The sequence below is a fragment of the Herpailurus yagouaroundi genome, unplaced genomic scaffold (genome assembly GCF_014898765.1).
Source record: "Herpailurus yagouaroundi ecotype Mexico unplaced genomic scaffold, PumYag 67641, whole genome shotgun sequence".
NCBI lineage: Eukaryota > Metazoa > Chordata > Mammalia > Carnivora > Felidae > Herpailurus > Herpailurus yagouaroundi.
Window position 1 is genome coordinate 6,831,138 of NW_024420442.1, and position 26,319 is coordinate 6,857,456.

General features: G+C 35.0%; 1 protein-coding gene across 1 annotated transcript in view; it reads left to right on the forward strand.

Moving 5' to 3' along the window:
* The window catches only part of STAG2 (STAG2 cohesin complex component), an 87,379-nt gene that overhangs the window by 38,143 nt on the left and 22,917 nt on the right, over window positions 1-26,319 (forward strand). Inside the window, exons 12-25 of the mRNA XM_040467983.1 lie at window positions 1,199-1,306; window positions 2,891-3,002; window positions 4,905-5,022; window positions 5,423-5,526; window positions 7,000-7,092; window positions 7,226-7,315; window positions 7,925-8,128; window positions 10,337-10,407; window positions 10,730-10,817; window positions 10,907-10,987; window positions 12,785-12,877; window positions 19,214-19,388; window positions 23,624-23,763; window positions 25,271-25,372. Coding sequence (XP_040323917.1) covers window positions 1,199-1,306; window positions 2,891-3,002; window positions 4,905-5,022; window positions 5,423-5,526; window positions 7,000-7,092; window positions 7,226-7,315; window positions 7,925-8,128; window positions 10,337-10,407; window positions 10,730-10,817; window positions 10,907-10,987; window positions 12,785-12,877; window positions 19,214-19,388; window positions 23,624-23,763; window positions 25,271-25,372 — 1,579 coding nt within the window. The remainder of the gene's footprint in view (window positions 1-1,198; window positions 1,307-2,890; window positions 3,003-4,904; window positions 5,023-5,422; window positions 5,527-6,999; window positions 7,093-7,225; window positions 7,316-7,924; window positions 8,129-10,336; window positions 10,408-10,729; window positions 10,818-10,906; window positions 10,988-12,784; window positions 12,878-19,213; window positions 19,389-23,623; window positions 23,764-25,270; window positions 25,373-26,319) is intronic.

Sequence of the window (26,319 nt, forward strand, 5' to 3'; positions counted from 1 at the left end):
AACATTTTGGTTTTGTTTCTCTTAAAGAGAAGTACTATTTCCTTAGACATCAGACTTCTGGAATCCTTGGGCACAGCAGAAAACCAAAAAGGATCTGAGCTCCTCAACTAACCATCTAACATACTTTGACTTCTTTCTGTGTTGGTGGTCCTGTGATTCTCAATTTACATATAATGCTAAAAAACCTAGATTGCATATTAGGGGTGAAGGAGGTACCAGAGGCCAGGACCCTGAATACAGAATCCATAAGGGAAGAACTTAACAAGATTTACCCTGAGGTACTGTGGTTGATGGGCCTAATAATGACTTTTATTTACCAAGAAGATTTTATTAGGTTTATTTTGTGTGTTTTTTAAAATTTTTTTTACATTTTATTTTTGAGAGACAGAGAGACAGAGAGACATAGCACAAGTTGGGGAGAGGCAGAGAGAGAGGGAGACACAGAATCCGAAGCAGGCTCCAGGCTCTCAGCTGTCAGAACAGAGCCCGATGTGGGACTCGAACTCAAAAACCATGAGATCATGACCTGAGCTGAAGTCAGCCACTTAACCGACTGAGCCACCCAGGCACCCCAAGGTTTATTTTGTTTTTTAAAAATGAGATCAGGGAAATGAGCAGTACATTTTAGTAAGATTTTTCCAATGATAGATTGCAATTAAAGGTCTTTGGCACTTGAATTTTAACTATTTCACAAATCTATTTGCATTGCCTTATGGTGTTCAGTACATGGCGAATGAAGTATTCATCATTGTGAGAGAATTGGGGTGTTGGTATATTTTAATGTTGTGATATTCTTAATACCACTATGAAGTACAGAGAGTATTTTCTGTGATTATTAACTCTAAGCTCTTAGAATGCCACCACTTAATTTTTTACATAAGTTTTTATTCTGTCTTCATTTCTCTTTTGCATCCTTGTCACATTATCACTTCTCTTCATCATATATTTCAGTACATTTGGTATTCACTCTAATTTTTCCTCCCATTGATCTTAGATGTTAAAAAATATGCAGCTCTTTTGTCAGTGTAAGCTTTTACTGACAGATGATACTCAAATAAGGTTGATTTTTTTTCTTTTTTTTTTAAACAGAAGTTAGTAAAAGTGTACTGTTTTTTAATGTATGAGCATGGATTGTTGTACTCAGTGTCTTTAAAATTAAGTCATTGTTGAAACTGCTCCTGCTCATTTATTTTTTTAGGAGTAGTGAAGAAGTTCTTACTGCAGAAGATTGTGAAAATGTCTACCATCTGGTTTATTCAGCTCACCGGCCAGTAGCAGTAGCAGCTGGGGAATTTCTCTACAAAAAGTAAACCTATATTTTTGTTATTTTGTAAAGTATACTTTTATGACAGTAATTCCTTGTGCTATAATTGATACTAAAGATGTATATAACTCATTTAAAAAGTTATTCAGTACAAGGTGTAACTTTCACATTTAAACCTTTCTCCAATTCACTTGATTTGTAGAAGTTAAATCTTTAAAGGGAAATGCCTTTTAATGGATAAAATATATAAAAATATATCTATATCGTCATGTTAAGACTGACCTCTTCCTAATTTTTCATTCTTTTCTCCCATGTCAGCTTCCAAATATTGCCCTTCCTAATGTAATATTTAGTTTTTAAAAAAAATTTTTTTTAATGTTTATTTATTCTTGAGAGAGAGACAGAGACAGAGTGTGAGTGGGCAAGGGTCAGAGAGAGAAGGAGACACAGAATCTGAAGCAGGCTCCAGGCTCTGAGCTATCAGCACAGAGCCTGAAGCGGGGCTTGAACTTACAAACTGTGAGGTCATGACCTGAGCTGAAGTCGGACTGAGCCACCCAGGTACCCCATAATATAATATTTAGTCTTAAGCCTGTAATTGTTTTGCTTTAGAAAATATTAAAAGGTTTTGCCTCAAGTGTTTGATATAGTGTGACATAAGAATCCCAAGAATCCTACAATCTTTTTCATGTTCCTATAACACCTCAGATCAGGTAGTATGGATAGCAGTGTGAATATCTTGGCCACAGAAAACATTCGGCAAATGTTATGTAATGGCTTCTAAAGAGAACAATTTGAACCACATGGACTAAACTATGTATCTTTGAGATTTTTTTTTCCAACGTTTATTTATTTTTGGGACAGAGAGAGACAGAGCATGAACGGGGGAGGGGCAGAGAGAGAGGGAGACACAGAATCGGAAACAGGCTCCAGGCTCTGAGCTATCAGCCCAGAGCCTGACGCGGGGCTCGAACTCCCGGACCGCGAGATCGTGACCTGGCTGAAGTCGGACGCTTAACCGACTGCGCCACCCAGGTGCCCCTGTATCTTTGAGATTTTATTAAAATGCCTATTTGGCAGAAGCAATTTTATTAGAAAGTTCTACATGATATAAAATGTTCATATTCCATTTTTCTATTGGTTGCTACCAGTGATGGTTCTCTTTTGTCATATATAAGGAAAAACCACCATGATGTCCATAGAAAGAGGCCACTAAATTCAGACTTTGGGATAATTGCAAGAAGGATAGAAAGAAAATACATGTTTAGTTTTAAAGAGATGAGTATCATAGATTTAGGGCATAAATGATATAGGCTAGTATAATATTTTTATGAAAAGGAATGGTTGCATAAAATGCAGTAATGTTTTTAAAAAGAAATAATTCATAACTCCATACAATTAACTTGAGAAGTTAATTTAAGAGGACTTAGAAGTACTATCAAGTTTGAAATTAAAAAGGTTTATAGCAGTTATTTACTTGGGTATCATGTTGTAGAGTACTCTACCTACCCAGGTTTCATTTACTCTCCTTAGTTAGATGCTTAAAATATGGAATCCAGACAGTTTTTTCTTATTAGGAAATACGTTTTTTTTGTTTTAAAAGTAAATCTTTTGTGTTGATTGTAGGCTCTTCAGTCGTAGAGATCCAGAGGAGGACGGAATGATGAAAAGAAGGGGACGACAAGGTCCAAATGCCAACCTTGTGAAGACATTGGTTTTTTTCTTTCTGGAAAGTGAGGTTAGTTAATGTTCATTTTATGCGTATGTTCAAAACAATTTGGAGAAAAGGTTGAAATAATGTATATTTTAAAATCTTCCACATATCACAGAAAATCTTGGATGGAATAGTTGTACCCATTACATAAAGTTTAAAAAACTTTTGACTTTTCTTAAGATGTTCAAATAATAGGATTTATGTACAGAGCTTAGAGTATGAGCTTTGGAATCAGAAAGACCAGTTGGGGTCCTCTGATTATTATTTGTATAACTTTGTTTTAGTTACTTAGTTTTTCTCTGCCCCATTTCCCTTGTAAAAATATGGGTAATAATTTGTTACCTAAGAAATTAGCTATCTAATCCACGTAAAACTCTTAACACAGACCCTGCATTTCATTCTCAGTATTTGGTACCTGCTTTATTACTTTTGTTGTAAAGAAGGAGATAGGGATTTACATTTAACATCAGCTCTTAGGTCTCCTTCAGGTTGAAAACCTGTTGACAAGAATTTGAGAGAATCCAACATACATTTTTGGTGTCCATATTCTGTATCACTTAATCACTTTTAGAGTCTTTTAATTAAATTTTCTAATTGTTTCTGCATATAGAAATACAGTTGGTTTTTGCATATGGACCTCTTAACTGTAACTTTGCTAAATTCACTTATTTTGGTAAGTTTTTAATAGATCTGTTGAGTTTTTCTCTAATAATACAATCAAGTCATTGCAAATAACGATAGGTTTATTTCATTTCATTTATGCCATTTTTCCTTGGTGTTACTTTTTTGGTCACTGTTTGTTTATTTTTTGAGAGAGAGAGAGACACACACCGACCATGCACATACAAGTTGGGAGCAGGGTGGACAGAGGGGGAGACAGAGAATCCCAAGCAGGCTCTGCACTGTCAACGCAAGCCTGATGCGGGGCTCTTACTCACAAACCTGTGAGATCATGACCTGGATCAAAATCAAGAGACTGAGTCACCCAGGTACCCCTTCCCTGGCATTATTGCACTGGTTAGGACATCCAGTAGAATGTTGAATAGAATAGGTGAGAGTAGACACCTTTGGATTGTTGTTGATCTTCGTGGAAAAGTGTCCAATATCTCTCTGTTCTCTTATTAGTTATGGGTATTGTGTAACTGTTTATTTGAGGATGTTTCCTTCTATCCCTTTTGCTGAGTTTTATCTTGAATGGATGTCGAATTCTGTCCAATGCTTTTTCTGTGTCCCTTAAGATTGTTTTATTGTATCCTTCATTATGTTAATAATTGAACTATGTTGATTGGTTTTTTGAATTTTGAACCAACCTTGCATTCTTAGGGTAAAACCTACTTAGTCGTGATCTGTTATCCTTTTTATATATTGCTGGTTTCTATTCCCTCTATATTCATGTAAGATGTTGGTCCATACATTGTTTTATTTGTAATGTCTCTGACAGCTTTTGGTGTTATTGTAATGTTGTTTCCCTAAAATGAGTTGGGAAGCTATAGGGCCTTTTAAGCTTCACAGAATGAAGAGAAATAATATGCTTATATATTGAATTGATAAGTTAAACATGTATTTTATGTTTTAAGTAACCATTATCACCCCCATTAAATTAAAATCCCAGTATAATTGTAGTTAATTCATGTAGTATTGAGTCAAAATAGGCACTAAACTTAAATGCATATAATCTTTTCAGAATTAATTTTCTTGTAAACTGTTTAATGATTATTGTGAGGAATATTTAATGATACTACCTAACTAGGTTAACTTATACACAGCAAGCCGAGGCAAGTGTCTTCTTTGTCCTTTTTTCCATTTGACCTCAACAAACAGACATGCTGTTTGAGTTTGTACGTGGTGCCAACAAAGCTTCCATTCCTTTGAGTTAAGGCTAGTGTACTATTTGTCTAAGAGCATGTTGCTCTTTTTAAATTTTAGTTACATGAGCATGCAGCATACCTTGTGGACAGCATGTGGGACTGTGCTACCGAGCTACTGAAAGACTGGGAATGTATGAATAGCTTGTTGCTGGAGGAGCCACTTAGTGGAGAAGAAGGTAAGTGGTTGTTTTCTTGTCTAGACAGTTTTGAAAATGGATTATACTTATTCCATTTGTATTTAATATTAAAACGTAACTGAAAATCTTTGTGAATAATCGTGTTTTCATATACACGAATACTATGTAAAAAGATGTAGTTGCTGTCAATATTGTTGATTTTTTTCCTCCTGGTATCTGTGTTCATATCTTTGGTCAAATTGTGGACCAGTGATGCACAGATTTGTACTGTTCAGGATCGTTTACCTTGTTATCATCCTTTTAGTGATACAGTAATGGGATATTCTTTAGTACATTAGGTCAGATTCTGTCACAGGCAGAAGGAATTGTTATGTAATACTTATAAGTGGCATATAGGAAAAAGAAACAGGTTAACTCTTTCTGATTCTTTTTTTTCCAGCATTAACAGACAGACAGGAGAGTGCTCTGATTGAAATAATGCTTTGTACCATTAGACAAGCAGCTGAATGTCATCCTCCTGTGGGAAGAGGGACAGGAAAAAGGGTATGTCAGTATAGTTTCAATATTTTAAAGTATATTTCTGCCTTTTCAATATCATTAAAAAAATTCTTGTTTTTAAATTTTTTTAATGTTTGTATTTTAGTTTTGAGGGAGAGAGGTCGAGTGCGAGTGGGGGAGGGGTAGAGAGAGAGGGAGATGCAGAAGCCGAAGCAGGCTCCAGTCTCTGAGCTGTCAGCACAGAGCCCGATGCGGGGCTCAAACTCAGACTGTGAGATCATGACCTGAGCCGAAGAGACGCCCAACCGACTGAGCCACCCAGGCACCCCTAAAAAAAATTCTTGTTTGTAACTATAGAGCCATATTTTTGAATCTTAAATTTTATTTTTCAGATGATCTTTGCTAATATGTGTTAGAAGTAAATTTTAAAGCATTAGCAATTTGGAAAATTTGAGTTCCTTCCATAAGATACTTTGGTAGTTACTTCAGGAGATACAGTGATAGTCTCTGCTCAAGACTAAATATAACTCACAAGGGCATTTAAAAAAATATATATATGTCTTTTTGAGAGAGGGAGAGAGAGACTAGACAGAGCAGGAGAGGAGCAGAGACAGAGGGAAACAGAGAATCCCAAGCAGGCTCTGCACTGTGCGTGAAGAGCCCGACATGGGGCTCCATCTCCTGAGCTGCGAGATCCTGATCTGAGCCGAAATCCAGAGTCGAATGCTTAACCAAGTGAGCCACCCAGGTGCCCCTAGAATGGTCCATTTTTGTGTTTTGGTTTATTTGTAGACTTGCTTTCTCTTTCTTTTAATAAAAATTAGAAATTAAAACATGTTTATTCATTAAAATGGAGAAATACCTATTTCCTTGGATTATTTTTTAACGTATCACTGCAAAGTTCACATATATTTACATTGTAAACCAATAATTCACCAGCCTTTTAAACATTTTGATTATGAGGCATAAAAATACATGGTTTGTCACCTGGTATACACCTATATATGTGTGTTTATGTGTAACTGAAATAAAACTTCATCAAACAGTACTGAAACTTACAGTATGTAACTTACTTTGTTTTCCATTTTTTCTTGTTTTTCTAAATGATGATAGTAACTTACTATGTTGAATTCATAACCCATGGATCATGGCCCATAACTTAGAATACACTGAAATGCTACTCAATCTCGTTATTATAGAAGATCCTAAACTACATTTTCTATTCCTAACTGCTTCTTTATTCATCTAATGGTAGAGTTGGTTAGTCTAATTGGGTATTGATTTTGCCTTTGGAATCCTTCAAAGTTTTTTATTGTTGTTATTTTAGGTAGCTTTTAAAATAATTGTGCAGGTTATTCTCTGTTACTTTTGGGTTTCATATTTTATAGTAGAAATTTTAGTATCCATCATTTAAAATACAGTTTCATCGCTTATTTTGTATGTCTTAACTTGAACTTGAGCACCTAACAGTGTTAATAGGTTTAGTAAATACTTAAAAGCATTGTTGTGTTCATTCAGGTGCTGACAGCGAAGGAGAAGAAGACCCAGTTGGATGACAGGACAAAAATCACTGAACTTTTTGCTGTGGCTCTTCCTCAGTTATTAGCTAAGGTACATTTGTGTAATGTGAGAGTATTTCTAAGAAATTACAGGATTTGTTTGGAAATGCCATGCAGATTTTTATCATAATGTCTACTTAACATTTTTGTGATGTTTTTGTCATGATTTTCTTTTTATTTCAAAGTATTCTATAGATGCAGAAAAGGTGACTAACTTGTTGCAGTTGCCTCAGTATTTTGATTTGGAAATATATACCACTGGACGATTAGAAAAGGTACAGTGTTTTCTCTGTGTAAAGACACCTTGAACAAAAGTTACTGGTTTAGTTCATCTCATCATATTGTTTGTTTATATTTTTGAAACTTCTAATGCTAAAGGAAACCTACATTTTATATATCTTCTTTATTTTCTCTAAGTTGGATTTAAAGAATGGCATTAATGAGGCTTCCTTTTGATTCATGCCCATAGCCATACCCTCATTCCTACCCATTATGAGAATATATCTTATCATTTATGGAGATTGGGGTTAGATAACTGGATAATAGTAACTGTAAAATGAGAGCAGTTAATATTCATTGAATACCTTTACTGTGTTGCAGGAACTATTGTAACTTCTTTGTATTTTCACCAAAGCCCTATGAGATTGGTAATATTATTCCCATTAAATCTGAGGAAATAAGTATGGGTGGGTTATTGTATTTATTTTCCACAACTGGAAAAACATCAAAATGTATGCCCTATTTGTTGTAGAGTTACCATATTTGAAGCTTTTTGTCGCAGAGGTGTAGTCTTTCTGTGCCTATCATATGTACCTTAGTGTTTTTTTTATTTATATGTTCCTTAGTTTTACTGGGAAAAAAAAAAAAAACCTTTGATTTTGCAGCATTTGGATGCCTTATTACGACAGATCCGGAATATTGTAGAGAAGCACACAGATACAGATGTTTTGGAAGCATGTTCTAAAACTTACCATGCACTCTGTAATGAAGAGTTCACAATCTTCAACAGGGTAGATATTTCAAGAAGTCAACTGATAGATGAGTTGGCAGATAAATTTAACCGGCTTCTTGAAGATTTTCTGCAAGAGGTATATATTACAAGTATTTTGTCAGTTGGGTTCCTCCCCTTCAGTAACCGAATTATTCATGTGTCCTGGTCATAGTCCCTAGCAGTATGTTTAAAAATGTTCAGACTTTTTGTTCTTTGATTCATCATGTTACTGTTACTCCACCAAAATGGGAAGGTGGTAAGAATCTGTGACTGGGAGAAGGTGGAAGCAAAACTGATACTCCCTCCCCTTTTGTTAATTAAAAAAAAAAAAAAAAAAAAAAAAAAAAAAAAGATCTCAGAAGTTACCAGGGTTTAGCTGAACCAGAAGCTATTAGGCAATTAGGGTATAAATGGAACAGAAAAGTAGAACTAAACTATGGCCATGTAGCCTCATAAAAGAAGGCTATTTCTTAGTGTTTTGACAGTGTTACTAAGGAAAGGCAATTAATGATCTTTGATATTGTAAAGCCTTGATAAATTGCTGTTACAGGGGCGCCTGGGTGGCTCAGTCGGTTAAGCGTCCGACTTCGGCTCGGGTCACGATCTCACGGTCCGTGGGTTCGAGCCCCGCGTCGGGCTCTGGGCTGATGGCTCAGAGCCTGGAGCCTGCTTCCAATTCTGTGTCTCCCTCTCTCTGACCCTCCCCCATTCATGCTCTCTCTCTGTCTCAAAAATAAATAAACACTAAAAAAAATTTTTTTAATAAAAAAAAATTGCTGTTATAGCTACACTGTTCATTTGGGGGTTTCCTTTGTTCTATTATATTCCTAAAGAGACTTAAATTGTGACACTCAAATACACTTGTATTTTTTGAGTTTTGTATTTTCTGGAAATACATACCTAACAGTAATTGACGTGCATAAAATAAAATGTCATAATTCTCAAATGAATGCATTTAGCCTTTTCTACCTAACTTTTGTCATTAATGTTACAAAAATCATAATGGACTTTGTAATTTTCAGTTTTCTTGTTTGTTACTTCTTTAACTTTCTTGTTTTGGGTGTGTGTAACATTCCATGCTTACTAAGTTTTGCTTAATTGGAGGTCTGTGCAAATATGTTAATGTACAAGGATGACATTTCTTAGTTAAAAAATTTATTTTTTAATATTTATTTTTTGGGAGAGTGCAAGCAGGGGAGGGACAGAGAGAAACAGAGGATTTGAAGCGGGCTCTGCACTGACAGGCTGACAGCAGCAGGCCCGATGTGGGACTTGAACTCAACGAACCATGAGATCATGACCTGAGCCAAAGTCAGACATTCAACTGATTGAGCCACCCAGGCACCCCTTTAGTTAAAAAATTTAATGGCTGTACTGTTGGCTAGATGTGATTGTGACTAGGACAAGTTAAGTCAAAATCAAGCAATGGATTAAGTTTATTTTATTATTTTTTAAAATTAAAAAAAAAGTTTATTTATTTTGGAAGGAGAGAGAGAGAGAGCCCGAGTGGGGGACAGGCAGAGAGAGAGAGGGAGACACAGAATCTGAAGCGGGCTCCAGGCTCCAGGCTCCAGGCTCCAGGCTCCAGGCTCCGAGCTGTCAGCGCAAAGCCCAATGCAGGGCTCTAACTTATGAGTCTTGAGATCATGACCTGTGCTGAAGTCGGATGCTTAACTGACGGAGCCATCCAGGCGCCCCAAGCAGTGGATTAATTAAGTTTAATTACTTGTGTAGAAAAATTCAAGTTTAGAAACAAAATGTTTTTTGAGAGACACAGGGTTCAGTATAGTAAGTTTGATAGTATTTAAAAAAAATTATAAGTTTCATGGCAGTAAGACTCAAAATTTTCAAAAACTTAAGTTACTCTAAATTGGAAAATTGATACTCACAAAGGTCAATATGTCTTTCTTGAGCACTGTGTTTCGTTCATTTAGGTTTTATCTTTTAGGTGTTGTCTTTATGATCTCTTGTTTGTCCTTTACTATATTTTTCTTTATTGTCCTAATACATCTTTTACTGTGAAAGAGTAAATTACTTCCTAGTTTTGTGTCAAGGTTACGTTAAGGGAAAGGGGAGAGTGTCACTCAGTTTTTCTTTCGTGAGTATAATGTACCTGTGATAACAACTCTATTGACTCATTACTCCAGCCATACTGCTTTAAATTTGAACAGACTAGGTATTGAATGAGAAACTTAGTTTGTGGTGTTAGGTTATTTTTCTCAAGGTGGTATCACCAATGTGATAGCCTAAAGTTTTTCATGTGGGTAGTTATTAAGGTTTAATGCTGTCTAATTAATATTTGTAGGGGGAAGAGCCTGATGAAGATGATGCATATCAGGTATTGTCAACATTGAAGAGAATCACTGCTTTTCATAAGTAAGTTGAATTTTAATATTCTGATATCTTAAAACTAGCAAAATCAAAACCAGTTTGTGTGTTTTAGGGTTATAATGTTATCACATTCTGCTAGATTTCGTGCACTTTTATATAAAAAGTAGTTGGTAGAATCATGTTTTGAATTGGGGAATGATTGACAAATTATCAAATACCATACTTTTTAAAACATATTTCGTTTTTGTTGCAGGTGCATGTTAAAAAGTTTGCTTTATTTACTTTAACAGCATTTTTGTTAACATTCAAGTCCCAAATCACTCGAAGTGATTAAGCTTAACTTTTAAATATAACTTGTCTTTTGCAGTGCTCATGATCTTTCAAAGTGGGATTTGTTTGCTTGTAATTACAAACTATTGAAAACCGGAATTGAAAATGGAGACATGCCTGAACAGGTTTTTATTTATTTTCAAGTTACATATTTAACTTTGAGAATGAAAACTTGTGACTTTTTCATTTTAACTGTATTCTTTTCTTTTTACAGATTGTTATTCATGCCCTGCAGTGTACTCACTATGTGATCCTTTGGCAGCTTGCAAAGATAACTGAAAGCAGCTCTACAAAGGTTTGTGGTGGTCCTGTGAGGTTCTTACTACGCTCAGTGTCATTAACTGTTTTCAGCACACGTACACATTTAGTAAGATCAGTTATTTCAGTAAAGTGTTGCTTATTTCTAAAGTACCATTTAGGCATGTATACCATTAGAAAGTTTTTTTTGTAGTTTGATATATATTCAGTGAAAGGACATTAATATGTTATGATTCAAGGCATGATTCTAAATTAAAAATTCTTTCATATTTTAAGGTGGCATAGTTTATGTACGTCCATATTCTCAATAGTATTGAGAACATATAGAAATACAGATTTTGTAAATTATGACCAAGAGCCTTTGAAACCAGCATACAGCTATTGGACTATATAAATTGATGATAACAAGCCAGTTGCCCCTAGATCTTCATAGGCCTCAGTATTGTTTTGGGATCACTTTGTTCATACCTAGATCTTTCTATTGATGTTCCAAATTCATGATAAATCACTTTCTGGTTGAGTATAATGTGGCAGCTACAAGGTAGTAGAACTTTCAGAATTTTATCCATAATGGTAATCTTTGATGTGTTCAGTAATTGAACTAAGCAGTACTGCCTCTTTGATTTGTAAACTAGAAGCTTAAGCATTGTACGTGTAGTAGATGTTGCCTTAAGTATTATATACTATTTTTATAAATATTAAGCACTTTCTAGAAGATAGAGACTTAGTTGTTCATAGCTTTTCCCTCAAAAACCATAGTCTTGATAATAAATTTCTTTTGCATAGAATCACAGAATAATTTTAAATGCTTAGAATTTCTCTGAGTTGATAATGCACAAGATGCTGTTATATCCACAAATGGATATTTCCCCCTTGAAAAAACAATTGAGTATTGTTGTTAGTGTACTTTTGTCAAACACGCAAGAAATTTATTTAACTCAATGCCAAGCTTCTAGTAGGAACAGTAGCCATATTAGCAAATATGACTGCTCGTCTAAGTCAAAAGCATTGAATTAAAAATTAAAATGGGAAAGGAGATTATATTTTGAGTAGAGGAAAAGGATAAAAATGAATGTTACTGAATACAAACTTGTTCTGAAGCTTGGTTGAATTTTCTTTACCAAATCAATCTCCAAGTTAAACTTGTTTTTCTTTAACTTTATGGTCTATTACAATATATTCATATTCTGTCATTTGGGATCCAGTATTAGGTGATGGGTCAAGGTTATACCTTCAATTAGTGAGGATGATCTTTGTAGAATAGTTTAATATTTTAAGGTAATTGGTAAATAATTAGGAAAAAAATGTAAGGAAAAGATTTATTTTTATTGTATGTTTATAAGACCTTAATTTTTTTTTAATTGGAGCAATACCACGAAACTGATTTTTGTCCATCTCTGTTTTTAAAAAGTACAACTGGTATACTTCAAGTAAGAAATAAAAGATACCATCTCTTTTATTATTAATTAATTTCGTCATCAATTGGCTACCCTTCAAATTACAAAGCGATGATGGAGCATAAATACGCATTCTGAGTTAGTAGATTTATAAAGATGGCCATATATAGTCATATAGGTTTTCTACTTTTAAAGGACCCAGACCACTTAGGATATTACCCATTAATATACCTGGTATTTTTAAAGCTGCAATTTGTTGCAAATTTTAAGAAAAATGGTCTAATTTGTCTTTTTCGTTCTGATGAATAGTAAATAAGTAACTCTAATGTACAGAGTTAATATAGTTAAACATATGATATATTTTATGTAATTTGAAGTATCTTAATACATGAGGTTTGTATACAATATCTTAAATTGTTTATGTTGGATTTTTCAAGGAGGACTTGCTGCGTTTAAAGAAACAGATGAGGGTATTCTGTCAGATATGTCAGCATTACCTGACCAACGTGAATACTACTGTTAAGGAGCAGGTTAGTAATTATTGTAGATAGCCATCTTTTGTAAGCAACCTTTACAAATGTCTGAACTAATACAGAAAATTAAAGTAATACTGAGGTTGAGCAAAGTAGAAATGACTTGTATCTGTCCATGTATATGATGCTTAGAAAATAGATTAATGTATTTCATGTGGAATCTGTAAGTTGTATTGTAGATTACCCTCATATTGTAGTTATTCTGTTATTGTTTCTTTATGACTCACATGGTAAACAGACCCATATATACAAATTAGATGCATGAAATTACGTAAGTTATTCTTTTTTAAAAAACTTTATTTCGGGAGAGTTCATGTGAGTGGGTGAGGGTCAGAGAGGGAGAGCCTCCCTCCCCGTGCTGTCAGCACAGAGCCTGAAATGGGGTTTGATCTCACGAAGTGTGAGATCATGACCTGAGCCAAAATGAAGTGTTTTGGACACGTATCCGACTGAGCCACGCAGGCTCCCCATTGAAATGAACAAGTACAAGTGTGCCTCAGGGAGGAGAATGGGTCCATACGGTTTTTGTCATCTCTGAGAATATTATCAGATAGAGACTGATATTCCTGTTCATCCTGATTGTGTACATTATTTTTCCTTTTGTGGACTTTGAAATAAAAATTTTAATCATTTTCCTGCCTTCAAAGAGTTACCTTCGCACTTCATATGCCCTCATGATTTCATTACTACTATTTACCTCCTCATTCTGGAAATATATATTGTTAAATGCTGCCATAGGTGATTTTCCCATCTGTAAAATGAATTCTGATCCTTGGACTAAGAGCCTGTTTAGTTTTAATTCCCTAGTAGAGGATTAAGGTTTTTTGGACATACGCTTTTTAAATGCTTCTGTGAGGAAGACATTTTCATAATCCTGTTATAAGAAATATTAATGATGATACAGTGAAAATGGTTATTGTGATATCAAGGGTTTTTTTTTTTTGTTTTTTTTTTTTGTTTTTTTTTTTTTAGCCATTTCATTCTCCTTAACCTTTGCACATTGGGATAGATCCCTAGCAGTCATCACAAGTGCTATTTTCAGCAGTTTGTGTTCTGTTGGGTACTCTTTATTTATTTTTTCATTTTGGGGTATACTGTTCATTTAATTTATAGTGTATTTTTTATTTTTTTATTTTTTCATTTTTTTAAATTTACACCCAAGTTAGTATATAGTGCAACAATGATTTCAGTAGTAGATTCCTTTGTGCCCCTTACCCGTTTAGCCCATCCCCCCCCCCGTAACCCTCTGTCTGTTCTCCATATTTAAGAGCCTCTTATGTTTTGTCCCCCTCCCTGTTTGTATATTTTTGCTTCCCTTCCCTTGTGTTCATCTGTTCTGTGTCTTAAAGTCCTCATATGAGTGAAGTCATATGATATTTGTCTTTCTCTGACTAATTTCACTTAGCATAATACCCTCTAGTTCCATCCACATAGTTGTGAATGGCAAGATTTCATTCTTTTTGATTGCTGAGTAATACTCCATTGTGTGTGTGTGTGTGTGTGTGTGTGTGTGTGTGTGTGTGTGTGTACACATCGTCTTTATCCATGCGTCTATTGATGGACATTTGGGCTCTTCCCATACTTTTGCTGTTGTCGATAGTGCTGCTATAAACACTTGGGGTGCATGTGCCTCCTGGAAACAGCATACCTGTATCCCTTGGGTAAATACCTAGTAGTGCTATTGCTGGGTCGTAGGGTAGTTCTAGTTTTAATTTTTTGAGGACCCCTCATACTGTTTTCCAAAGTGGCTGCACCAGTTTGCATTCCCACCAGCAATGCAAAAGAGATCCTCTTCTCCGCATCCTTGCCAACATCTGTTGTTGCCTGAATTGTGAATATTAGCCATTCTGACAGGTGTAAGGTGGATCTCATTGTGATTTTGATGATGTGGTTTTGATGTATCTCATTGTGGTCTCTGATGATGAGTGATGTTGAGCATTTTTTCCTGTGTCGGTTGGCCATCTGGATGTTTTCCTTGGAGAAGTGTCTATTCATGTCTTTTGCCCATTTCTTCACTGGATTATTTGTTTTTTGGGTGTTGAGTTTGATAAGTTCCTTATAGATTTTGGATACTAACCCTTTATCTGATATGTCATTTGCAAATATCTTCTCCCATTCTGTTGGTTGCCTTTTAGTTTTGCTGATTGTTTTCTTTGCTGTGCAGATTTTTATTTTGATGAGGTCCCAGTAGTTCACTTTTGCTTTTATTTCCCTTACCTCCGGAGACGTGTTAAGAAGTTGCTGCGGCCAAGGTCAAAGAGGTTTTTGCCTGCTTTCTCCTCGAGGATTTTTGATGGCTTCCTGTCTTACATTGAGGTCTTTCATCCATTTTGAGTTTATTTTTGTGTATGGTGTAAGAAAGTGGTCCAGATTCATTTTTCTACATGTCGCTGTCCACTTTTCCCAGCACCACTTACTGAAGTGAGTGTCTTTATTCCTTTGGATATTCTTCCCTGCTTTGTCAAAGATTAGTTGGCCATATGTTTGTGGGTCCATTTCTGGGTTCTCTATTCTGTTCCATTTATCTGAGTGTCTGTTTTTGTGTCAATACCATACTGTCTTGATGATTACAGCTTTGTAATACAGCTTGAGATCTGGGATTGTGATGCCTCCTGCTTTGGTTTTCTTTTTCAAGATTGCTTTGGCTATTCGGGGTCTTTTCTGGTTCCATACAAATTTTAGGATTGTTTCTTCTAGCTCTGTGAAGAATGCTGGTGTTACTTTGATACGGATTGCATTGAATATGTAGATTCCTTTGGGTAGTGTTGACATTGTAACAATATTTGTTCTTCCTCTCCAGGAGCATGGAATCTTTTTCCATTTTTTGTGTGTGTCTTCTTCAATTTCTTTCATGAGCTTTCTATAGTTTTAGTGTATAGATTTTTCACTTCTTTAGTTAGATTTGTTCCTAGGTATTTTATGGGTTTTGGTGCAATTGTAAATGGGATTGATTCCTTGATTTCTCTTTCTGTTGCCTCGTTGGTGTATCAGAATGCAACCGATTTCTGTGCATTGATTTTATATCCTGCAACTTTGCTGAATTCCATCAATCAGTTCTAGCAGTTTTTTTGTGGAACCTTTTGGATTTCCCATATAGAGTATCATGTCATCTGCGAAGAGTGAAAGTTTGACCTCCTCCTGGCCAATTTGGATGCCTTTTATTCCTTTGTGTTGTCTGATTGCTGAGGCTAAGACTTCCAATACGATGTTGAATAACGGTGGTGAGAGTGGACATCCTTGTCTTGTTACTGACCTTAGGGGGAAAGCTCTTAGTTTTCCCCCATTGAAGATGATATTAGCGTTGGGTCTTTCATATATGGCTTTTATGATATCTCGTGGTATGATCCTTCTATCCCTAATTTCTGAGGGTTTTTATGAAGAAAGGATGCTGTATTTTGTCAAATGCTTTCTCTGCATCTGTTGAGAGGATCATATGGTTTTTGTCCTCTCTTATTGATGTGATGAGCCACATTCATTGTTTTCCGGATATTGAACCAGGCCTGGATCCCAGGAATAAATCCCACTTGGTCGTAGTGGATAATTTTTTTAATGTACCGTTGGATCCATTTGGCTAATATCTTATTGAGGATTTTTGCATCCATGTTCATCAGGGAAATTGGTCTATAGTCCTCCTTTTTAGTAGGGACTTTGTCTGGCTTTGAAATCAAGGTAATGCTGGCTTCATAGAAAGGGTTTGGAAGTTTTTCTTCCATTTCTATTTTTTGGAACAACTTCAAGAGAATAAGTCTTAACTCTTCCTTAAGTGTTTGTTAGAATTCCCCTGGAAAGCCATCTGGCCCTAGACTCCTCTATTTTTTGGGAGATTTTTTGATTACTAATTCGATTTCTTTACTGGTTATGGGTCTGTTTGGATTTTCTATTTCTTCCTGTTTCAGTTTTGGTTGTATATGTTTCTAGGAATTTGTCCATTTCTTCCAGATTGCCCATTTTATTGGCGTATAATTGCTCATGATATTCTCTTATTATTGTTTGTATTTCTGCTGTGTTGGTTGTGATCTCTCCTATTTCATTCTGGATTTTATTTATTTGGATCCTTTCCTTTTTCTTTGTACCAAACTGGCTAGTGGTTTATCAATTTTGTTAATTCTTTCAAAGAACCAGCTTCTGGTTTCATTGATCTGTTTTTTTTGTTTGTCAATAGCATTGCTTTCTGCTCTAATCTTCATTATTTCCTGAGTTCTGCTGGTTTTGGGTTTTATTTGCTGTCTTTTTCCAGCTCTTTAAAGTGTAAGGTTACATTGTGTATTTGAGACCTTTCTTCCTTCTTTAGGAAGGCCTGGATTGATATATACTTTCCTCTATATGACCGTCTTTGCTGTGTCCTAGTGGAATATAGTGCATTCTTTTTTTTTTTTTTTTGATGTTTTTATTTACTTTTGAGACAGAGAGAGAGAATGAACTGGGGAGGGGCACAGAGAGAGAGGGAGACGCAGAATCCGAAGCAGGCTCCAGGCTCCAAGCCGTCAGCACAGAGCCCAACGCGGGGCTCGAACTCACGGACTGTGAGATCATGACCTGAGCTGAAGTCGGACGCTTAACCGACTGAGCCACAGGCACCCCTAGAATATAGTGCATTCTTAAAGCTACAATGGAAGTATTTCAGATATAGTCATCCAACTATAAAGGGATCAGTAAAGTTGTTCCACCTTTGTGTTTGTTACTTGTCTTTATTTTATTTTATTTTATTTTATTTTAGAATATCAAAACTGATTTCAGGGAAGTATTTGGAGTTCTATAGTGAAAAATTTACAGTCAGTTTCCAACTGTTAATCTTAATTTTCTTATTTCCAACTCCCTTTTGTCCCTCCCATACATACATGCTTGGGCATAAATACATTAGAAAATATTAAATGGCCAAGATCCAGTTACTGAATTTCATGTTTTTCATGCAAAAATATGAAGTATATTCTTGTAATTATTAAATTGCTGAATTTTCCAGTTTTAAATACATAGTTTTGAATTATGGCAATAAAGGATTTGGAAATTCAGTTTTCATCTCTACGTTTCACATGAAAGGAAGAAACGTTTCTGTAGGTAGTAAATTGAGTTTAAACTCTTAGGATATGATTTTAATGGAGGTATACATGGATCCAAATTTAATACGTGAAATATTACTTGATATATTTTCATATGCCACCAAGATACTGAGCTTAATATTCCCTATTTCTTACAGTGTTCACACAGTTCCTTATCGGTTATCATATGTAATCTATATAACCTGCTGTTCAGGCCTTGGCAATTATTTGGTCATGAAATATTGGTCATGAATTATCTTGTGTGTCAGTCTTTCTAACAGCTTCCAGAAATAGTTCCTGGTTAGTTCACTTGACCTGCTAGTTCACCTAATTAGTAAATACCAACATGCTTATCACTTTGTGTTCTTACTGTATATGTTGCAAAAGTTTTTATAAACTCAGATATCCTGATGGGTATAAATGGCTACTATAATAGCAAAATGAGAAGAGACTGAAAGAAGAGATGAAAGCATAAAGTGAAAGAGAAAAAAGTTAATGTGGTTAGTTCCAAAAAGGTAAAACCATTAATGAGATCTGCTTTATGCTCTGTAGTATATTCTTAGAATCTGTCTAGCAATAGTCTTCCTTCAAATGTATTTTACTGTTGACTTTGCGACCCCGAGATTCTATGTTGATTACAATCCTTTCCCAATAGGTAATTAAAATTTTCCGGTTTCCTTCTATTTTTACTAGTGTTTGAGTCCATGTAAAACTCCTGGCAAAGTTTTTATAAAGCTCCTTAAGATATAGCATTAGCTTTACGTTTATTATGATATTATCTGGTTTGCCTGAGAGTAATAAGGAGGCACATAATTGGTTGTGTTTTTTCTCTACTTAATTACCACACATAATGAGAATGAGCATGCTTAAAAAGTACCAGAGACTTTGTGATCTCTCTTCTAACAGATATTCTAGGACATTCCAAGTTTATATGTTATTTCATATTTAGGAATGTATAACATGAGATACTGTCATATAGTGTAGAATGAGATTTGGAGTCAGAAAACCTATGGTTGATTCCTGACTGCATGTTTTGGCAGTGTTAATATGTTCAAGTCACTTGAAGGTTGCTGAAAAGAAACAATATTTGTGAAGTTACCTTGCAGTTAGTAAAACATGATTGCACATATCAGTGATCATTATTATGAAAATTACATTCTTCAGCTTTAAAAATTTAGTAAAATACTAAACTAATTTTTTTAAGCAAAAGTTAGATTCTGTTTTTGTGTTAAATATGTCACTTGTGGTAGTTGGTGAGAAACCTTGAATTATAGCATGCTGTCCTTTTTTTTAATAGGCCTTCACTATTCTGTGTGATATTCTGATGATCTTCAGCCATCAAATTATGTCTGGAGGACGTGACATGTTAGAGCCATTAGTTTACACCCCTGATTCTTCATTGCAGTCTGAGTTGCTCAGCTTTATTCTGGATCATGTCTTCATTGAACAGGATGATGATAATAACAGCGCAGGTAATTTTAGTGATGTCTTTTTGTGAAATCTTTGTATCCAGCAGAAATTTAAGTAAGTGGTAGAATACTATTTGATATTTTACTCTGAAAACTTTAAACACAGGTTCATGTTCTGGCACATTTCTATTAATTTTTTGTAATATTGTAAAGATAATGTGATATCTTCTTACCAGGTTTTAGGTAGTTTGAAAAGAATAAAGTGTTTCTTTAAGTGACCTTTTTGTTGTATTAAACTGTATAATTTCTCAATGTTAGAAAATGTTTGAAACTGTTCTGTAAATGTCTGGGGCAGTACAGAATGTTCACAGGAAAATAATTGCACCAGCCTTGCCTAGTGTTAAATCACTCTTCCTACCCTAATTACATACACAGATGCCTTACTTGAACAAGAGGTCATGGAAAAACAGTGTTGGGTGGCTTCTTTCTTGGTTTGTTTTTAATTTGAAGTGCAATATAACATCAATATATATGAATCTCCATACATATAATGACACATCACTGCAAATCAGATTCTAAACACCTACAATTCTAGACATGGCTAATAGCTTATTTTTTTCAATAACCAGCTTTGTTTCTCAGGTATTAAAATTTAGCTAAAACAGAATGAAGAAACCTAGAGTAGCAGAAACATTTGTTAAGAGTCCATGTATTGAAGTTTATTTACTTAAAACTTTTTACCTTTGGGCGCCTGGGTGGCTCAGTCGGTTGAGCGTCCGACTGGCTCAGGTCATGGTCTCGTGTTCTGTGAGTTCGAGCCCTGCGTCGGGCTCTGTGCTGACAGCTCCAGAGCCTGGAGCCTGCTTCGGATTCTGTGTCTCCCTCTCTCTCTGCCTTTCCCCTGCTCCTGCTTTGTCTCTGTCAAAAATAAATAAACATTAAAAATTTTTTACCTTTTACTTTGAGCTGTTGGTTTAGTTAGACTTTTATTTTTTAACATTTATTTGACATTTATTGGTCAGCAGGCAGTATACTAGATGCTATGGATATAAAAAAAATGATACAGTGGCTTTTCCTTTGAGAATTCAATTCAAGTGGAAAAGCCATACCTATTTTTTTAAAAACGTTTATTTATTTATTTTGAGAGAGAGCACATTCAGGGGAGAGGCAGAGAGAGAGAGGGAGAGAGAGAATCCCAAGCAGGCTCCAAGCTGTCAACACAGAGCCTGACTTGAGGCTCGAATTCCTGAACACGAAATCATAACCTGGGTCGAAATCAAGTCAAATGCTTAACCAACTATCCAGGTGCCCTGAAAAGACATATCTAAACACAAATAATTTCACTGCAATTTGATAAGTAATAGAGGCATGTTCACATTGTTGTGGGCTTGTAGAGAAAGTTTTAACTGGCCTGGGAGTCAAACCATTGAAATAAGCTAACATTTGAATCAGATCCTAAAAGAGATGAGTAGGAGTTTTTAAAACTTCTATGGGAAAGCATAGTTGCATTCCAAAAACTGATAAAAATCAGTTTTGGTTTACCACCCTTTTCGTTAATTGGGTGACTGCCTCTACTACATTTATACCATGAAACTAGAAGAGAATAAGCTTGCCAATACTCCTGAGTTTTCTAGAAGCTTGTTGAAATTACACTCAGTCTTATTGGGCTTTTTTTTCCTATTTAAACCTTAAAAATGAAATGTATTCCAGTTTTTTTGAAAAATATAAAATATAACACGTTTGTCCATATCTACCACTAGCACTTGTCAAATTTTGCCTTATTTGTTACTGATTTTTATTTTTGAAGGAATAAAGGGTAGATACAGAAGAAATCCTTGTTTTTATCCCTGCCCATTCCTATTACTCTTTTTCCCTGGAGATAACTGCTATTCTGAATTTGCCGTTATCATTCTTTGCTTTTTAATTTTATTATTAGAAGTTTATATGTCTGATAATATATAGTTTATGTTACTAGTTTCCACATAAATGGTATTATGTTGAACATTTTATTTTGCATCTTGTTTTTTTGCATTAACATTTTTGAAATCTGTCAGTGTTGTCATGGTTATAGCTTATTCATCTTGACTGCTGTTACATAATATGAATTAACTCCACTTTATCCATTTTTATGTTATTTCCTTTTTTTATTTTGGGGGGGAGGAGTGAGAGAGAGAGAGAGAAAGAGAATGAATGAATGAATGAATGAATGAATCCAAAACAGGATCCACACTCAGCACGGAGCCTGATATGGGGCTTGATCCCATGACTGTGAGATCATGACCTGTGCTGAAATCAAGAGTCGGACGCTTAACTGACTGAGCCACCCAGGCACCCCTATCCATTTTTATATTGAGGAACATTTACGTTGTTACCAATTTTTTCCCTATTGTAGTGCTACAACAAATGTTTTCTTACACTTTTCCCCTTGAGCGCACGTGCAAATGCTTTTCTAGTGCATATCTAAGAATGGAATTGCCAGATTATATAGTCTTTGTGTGTCTTAACTTGACCACATGTTGTGAAATTATTCTCCCAAGTTGTTGTATTGTTTTATTTTCCCACCAGGAACATGAGTTTCCATTGCTTTTCGTTTTCATCTAACCCCTGATGTTGTAGACCCATGGTTATTTATTTGATTTGTTTGTCTGCCTCTCATGAGAAGGGGAGCGTAAAACAGAGAGTGCTTCTAGAGGCAATGACAACACAAAATAACAATGGCAGCTAACATCTATGAGAGGCCCAGTGGGTGAGATAATTCTCTAACATTGTTTAATCCCCACAAGTGGCAGGTTTTCAGTAAGAAGTGGAAAAAAACCAGGGTGCCTGGCTGACTCAGAAGTGTATGTGATTCTTAATTCAGGGTCATGAGTTCAAGCCCCACTTTGGGTGTAGAGACTACCAAAAGAATAAACTTTAAAAACAAACCCAAAATCAGAGCTCAAAAACTCTTAATATCTGGGCAATTTAGTCTGTAGGGGGAAAGCATCTGAATACATGTACCTCCTAAGAGTAGTACTAAACAGTGATTGGAAACAGTATCGTATAGAAATCCATTACAATCACAGAGATGTTTAGACAAAGCTGGTATATTCAGTGCAATCTTTTAAAAGAGTAAACAATACATTTTAGGTTTCTAATCAAATGGCTTTGGGATTCTGGAGTATGCACTCATGATAACTTTTTCTGATGGCTCTGTCTGAAATTCCTATTCTCAAAATCTGGTTTTGACTTACTAGCAGTTATCAAGGATCATCAGAGACAGGGTAAAACATTTGTTTTATTTTATTTTATTTATTTATTTTTTATTTTTTTATTTTTAAGATTTTTTTTTCAACGTTTATTTATTTTTGGGACAGAGAGAGACGGAGCATGAACGGGCGAGGGGCAGAGAGAGAGGGAGACACAGAATCGGAAACAGGCTCCAGGCTCTGAGCCATCAGCCCAGAGCCCGACGCGGGGCTCGAACTCACGGACCGCGAGATCGTGACCTGGCTGAAGTCGGACGCTTAACCGACTGCGCCACCCAGGCGCCCCAAAACATTTGTTTTAAAGAACATTCTTACTTTACACAAATTGGTTGTTTGATATTGGTGATCTTATATTGACGAGCTGACAGGATATGCACCTACTGTTCACAAAAGAGGAAATATAAATGTCTAATCAATGCACGAAAAACTTTAACTTCACTGCTAACCAAAGAAATGTAAATCAAAATTAGATAGTTGATAACTCTGAATGTCAACATCTCACACAATGGATCTGAGTAGAAATGTGTGAAGTTACCTTAAAAAGAATGGTTCCTAGGCCAGACTTACTGAATATATGTAATATTCATAACATAAGTATGTTGAGGGTAGGGTAGGGTCGAATCATCCTTGAAGGGGTAGGAAGGTTTCTGAGCTTGGCTGTCCCCTGTGAAGAGCCTTAACCAATAGACACTGAATCTGCAGATCTCATTGGCAAACTATCCTTTAGGCAAGTGAATGAATGGGTTAGGCAAGCTCAGCCTGACTTCACTAAACATCAGTTCCTCTGACTCCTTCCACTTGTTCCTGTTATGTCTTCAACAGGCAGCCTTATGATTACTGTTTGAGTTCACAAAAATTTTCTCTCTTGGGATTAAGGAACTGATCATTCACGGAGATATTAAGAGTGACTATAATTTGCATTTCATTTAAATGCTTTTTCCTTATTTTTCAAATTCTCCAAAATAAAGGTATTTTATAGTAAGAATTAAAAAATACATATGGCAGAAGTAAAATACAAGATGGCTTAATGTTTGTCATTTTTTTCCTCAGACGGTCAGCAGGAGGACGAAGCCAGCAAAATTGAAGCTTTGCACAAGAGAAGAAATTTACTTGCAGCATTTTGTAAGCTAATTGTATATACTGTGGTGGAGATGAATACAGCTGCAGATATCTTCAAGCAGTATATGAAGGTAAAGTTGAAAAATGGATAGCAACTTATTTTTATAATGCTTAAAAGAAAATGAGTGTAACACTGGCTTTTATGCCTGATTGCCATTGAATTTTTTAAACAGTAAATTACTTTTCTAGCATAAAGTAAAATTTCTTTTAAAATCTAATTTTTTCGGTAACATGACCTCCTACTTCTAGTCTTCCATTAATGGACATTTTGGATTTGTTGGTTCACATCTTTTACAGTATTGGAAACATGTTGTCTTAGGTTAACTAGCACTATTAGAAATTACCTTTGTGATTTGGTTTAAGACAACAGGATGATGTTCCTCCTCTGCTTGATGCAGCATAAAAAGGGTATTGTTCCAGGAGTCACGAGACCTAGCTGCTACAGTTCTGGTTTGGTTACTGTGCAGCTCGTGACCTTGAGTAATTCAATACCTTTTGTGTCCTGTCTTTCTTCATCTGTTCCACTGTGATAACTAAGGTTCCTGTAGGCTTTGAAAATCTGATTTGATTCACAGTGGGTTATTCACAATTTTCATAAGTACCTGTGAGATTCTCTAATTTTTAAGTGGTAGTAGAAAGGATATTATTAGCGGTACTAATGAACTATGACTAAATGTGGTAGGATAGTTTTTCTTTAATCCTTTCTCAAGTAAAATCTAATTATAAATGTGAACTTTTTAAGACTTTGCTGTCACTAAATATGCAATAAATTTGTCAAAACCTAATTAATTAGTTCTCTCTTTGAACTATTTTGCTACATGATAGAACTCTCTTAGAACCATTGTAAATTACTTTGGAATTTAAGTTATTTGGCATTATTGTTTTTAGAGTTTTTTAAAAAAAAACTAAGGTTGTGAAGTCATTTTGCAAGTTTAAACTTTTTGACTTACGTATTGTAAAGTCAGTTTTATTAGTCATAAATAAGGGTATGGTTATCCTGTTATCTCTGATAGTTCTGTATTCATTTTGAAACAAGGTCTTAAATTAGAAGAAAAAATTCATGTGCGATGAATGTATAATACAAATGTCACACACAATGAGTTTTTTTTTTAAATGTTAACAGGCTGTTAGTTTCTCTAAGCCAAATTAATAAAGTTGGAAACTGCATGTGACCTGTGGGCCTGTTGTAACAATGAATAAGTTCTAAATGTAACTGGGATTATATTCATTGTCTTGATAGTTCACAAAGAGCACAAGAACTTTGTTTATATCCTTTGTGCTATTTCTGACAATGTGCATAACCTGATTACTTAGTGTTTTACTCCGCACCTCCTTAAAACCAGGTCTGGAGCTTAATGTGATTGGATCTCAACTGTCTGTTTCAGAATTTACTGGTGTTAGGGATTATATACTTAGAAATTATTTTAAAGTTTAGTAACATTTTTATTCTGCCTCTGAATGTGTAAGTTCAGCCAAATACGTATTTTGTGGCATACTCACATGGCTAACATAAAATTAGTCTTATTGTCCAAAAGTTTTAGGAGATAAGGCTCTAATTTGTACAAATTTCTTTTCTAGTATTATAATGACTATGGAGACATCATAAAAGAAACGATGAGTAAAACAAGGCAGATAGACAAAATTCAGTGTGCAAAGACCCTTATTCTCAGTTTGCAACAGGTAAGATACAAAGTATCAACTTGGTTAAACATAATTAACATCTAAGAGTTTTCAAGGTAACAAGTAGAAAACTGGACAAAGGATGCAATACACAGTTCATGAAAGTAGAAATACATGATTTTGAGTCTCACTAGTAGACATTGTTCAAGTGAGATCATTTTTTGCTTTCAGACTGGCAACACTTAGAGCTATCTAAGATATGGGAGAAATAGGTACCGTCAGCAGTATGTGTTGGTACAAGCTTCCTGGTAGGCAGTTGTTTGGCAGTGTATATCAAAATGTATAATGTGTATGCCATTTTTGGCCGCGCTTCAATTCTGCTTTTAAAATTTTATCCAAAGTGGTAATAGGACAAGTTTGCAAAAAGGGGTATATAATATCACACATGGCAGGGTTGTTTAGAATAGCAAGAAATTAGAAATAATCCAAATGTCTATCAATAAGGTGTTAGATGAATATATTGTGCAATGCATCTCTTGCAATGACTATTGTGTAGTACTTAAAATTGTTTTTTTTCCCCTTTTTGTGTAGCACTTAAAAGTCGTGTAGATCTGTATTCACTTTCACTAATGTGTAAAGATCAAATATATAGTTTGAGAATAAAATGAAAAAGAGTATAGTACAGCATCCCTGTAAAATTGAACTTCTCTGTATATCTATCTGGAAAAATCATCACCAAAATTTTAGCTGTGGTTAACTTGCTTTGGTAGTTTTCAAGTGAATTTTACTGTTTTTTTTTTTTTTTCATTTTCACTTTTACCTTAATGAGCATTTATCAGTTTTATAATCAAACCACAATACTCATTTTCATTTTGACAGTGGTGAGGCAAGTTTAACTTCGTAAAAATCATTTGCTTAATATGCGTTTGTCTCTGGAGACCAAATGCATATAGAACATAACCCAACCTATTTCAGTTTGATAAATTTCCTTTTCAGAAATCTAGGTA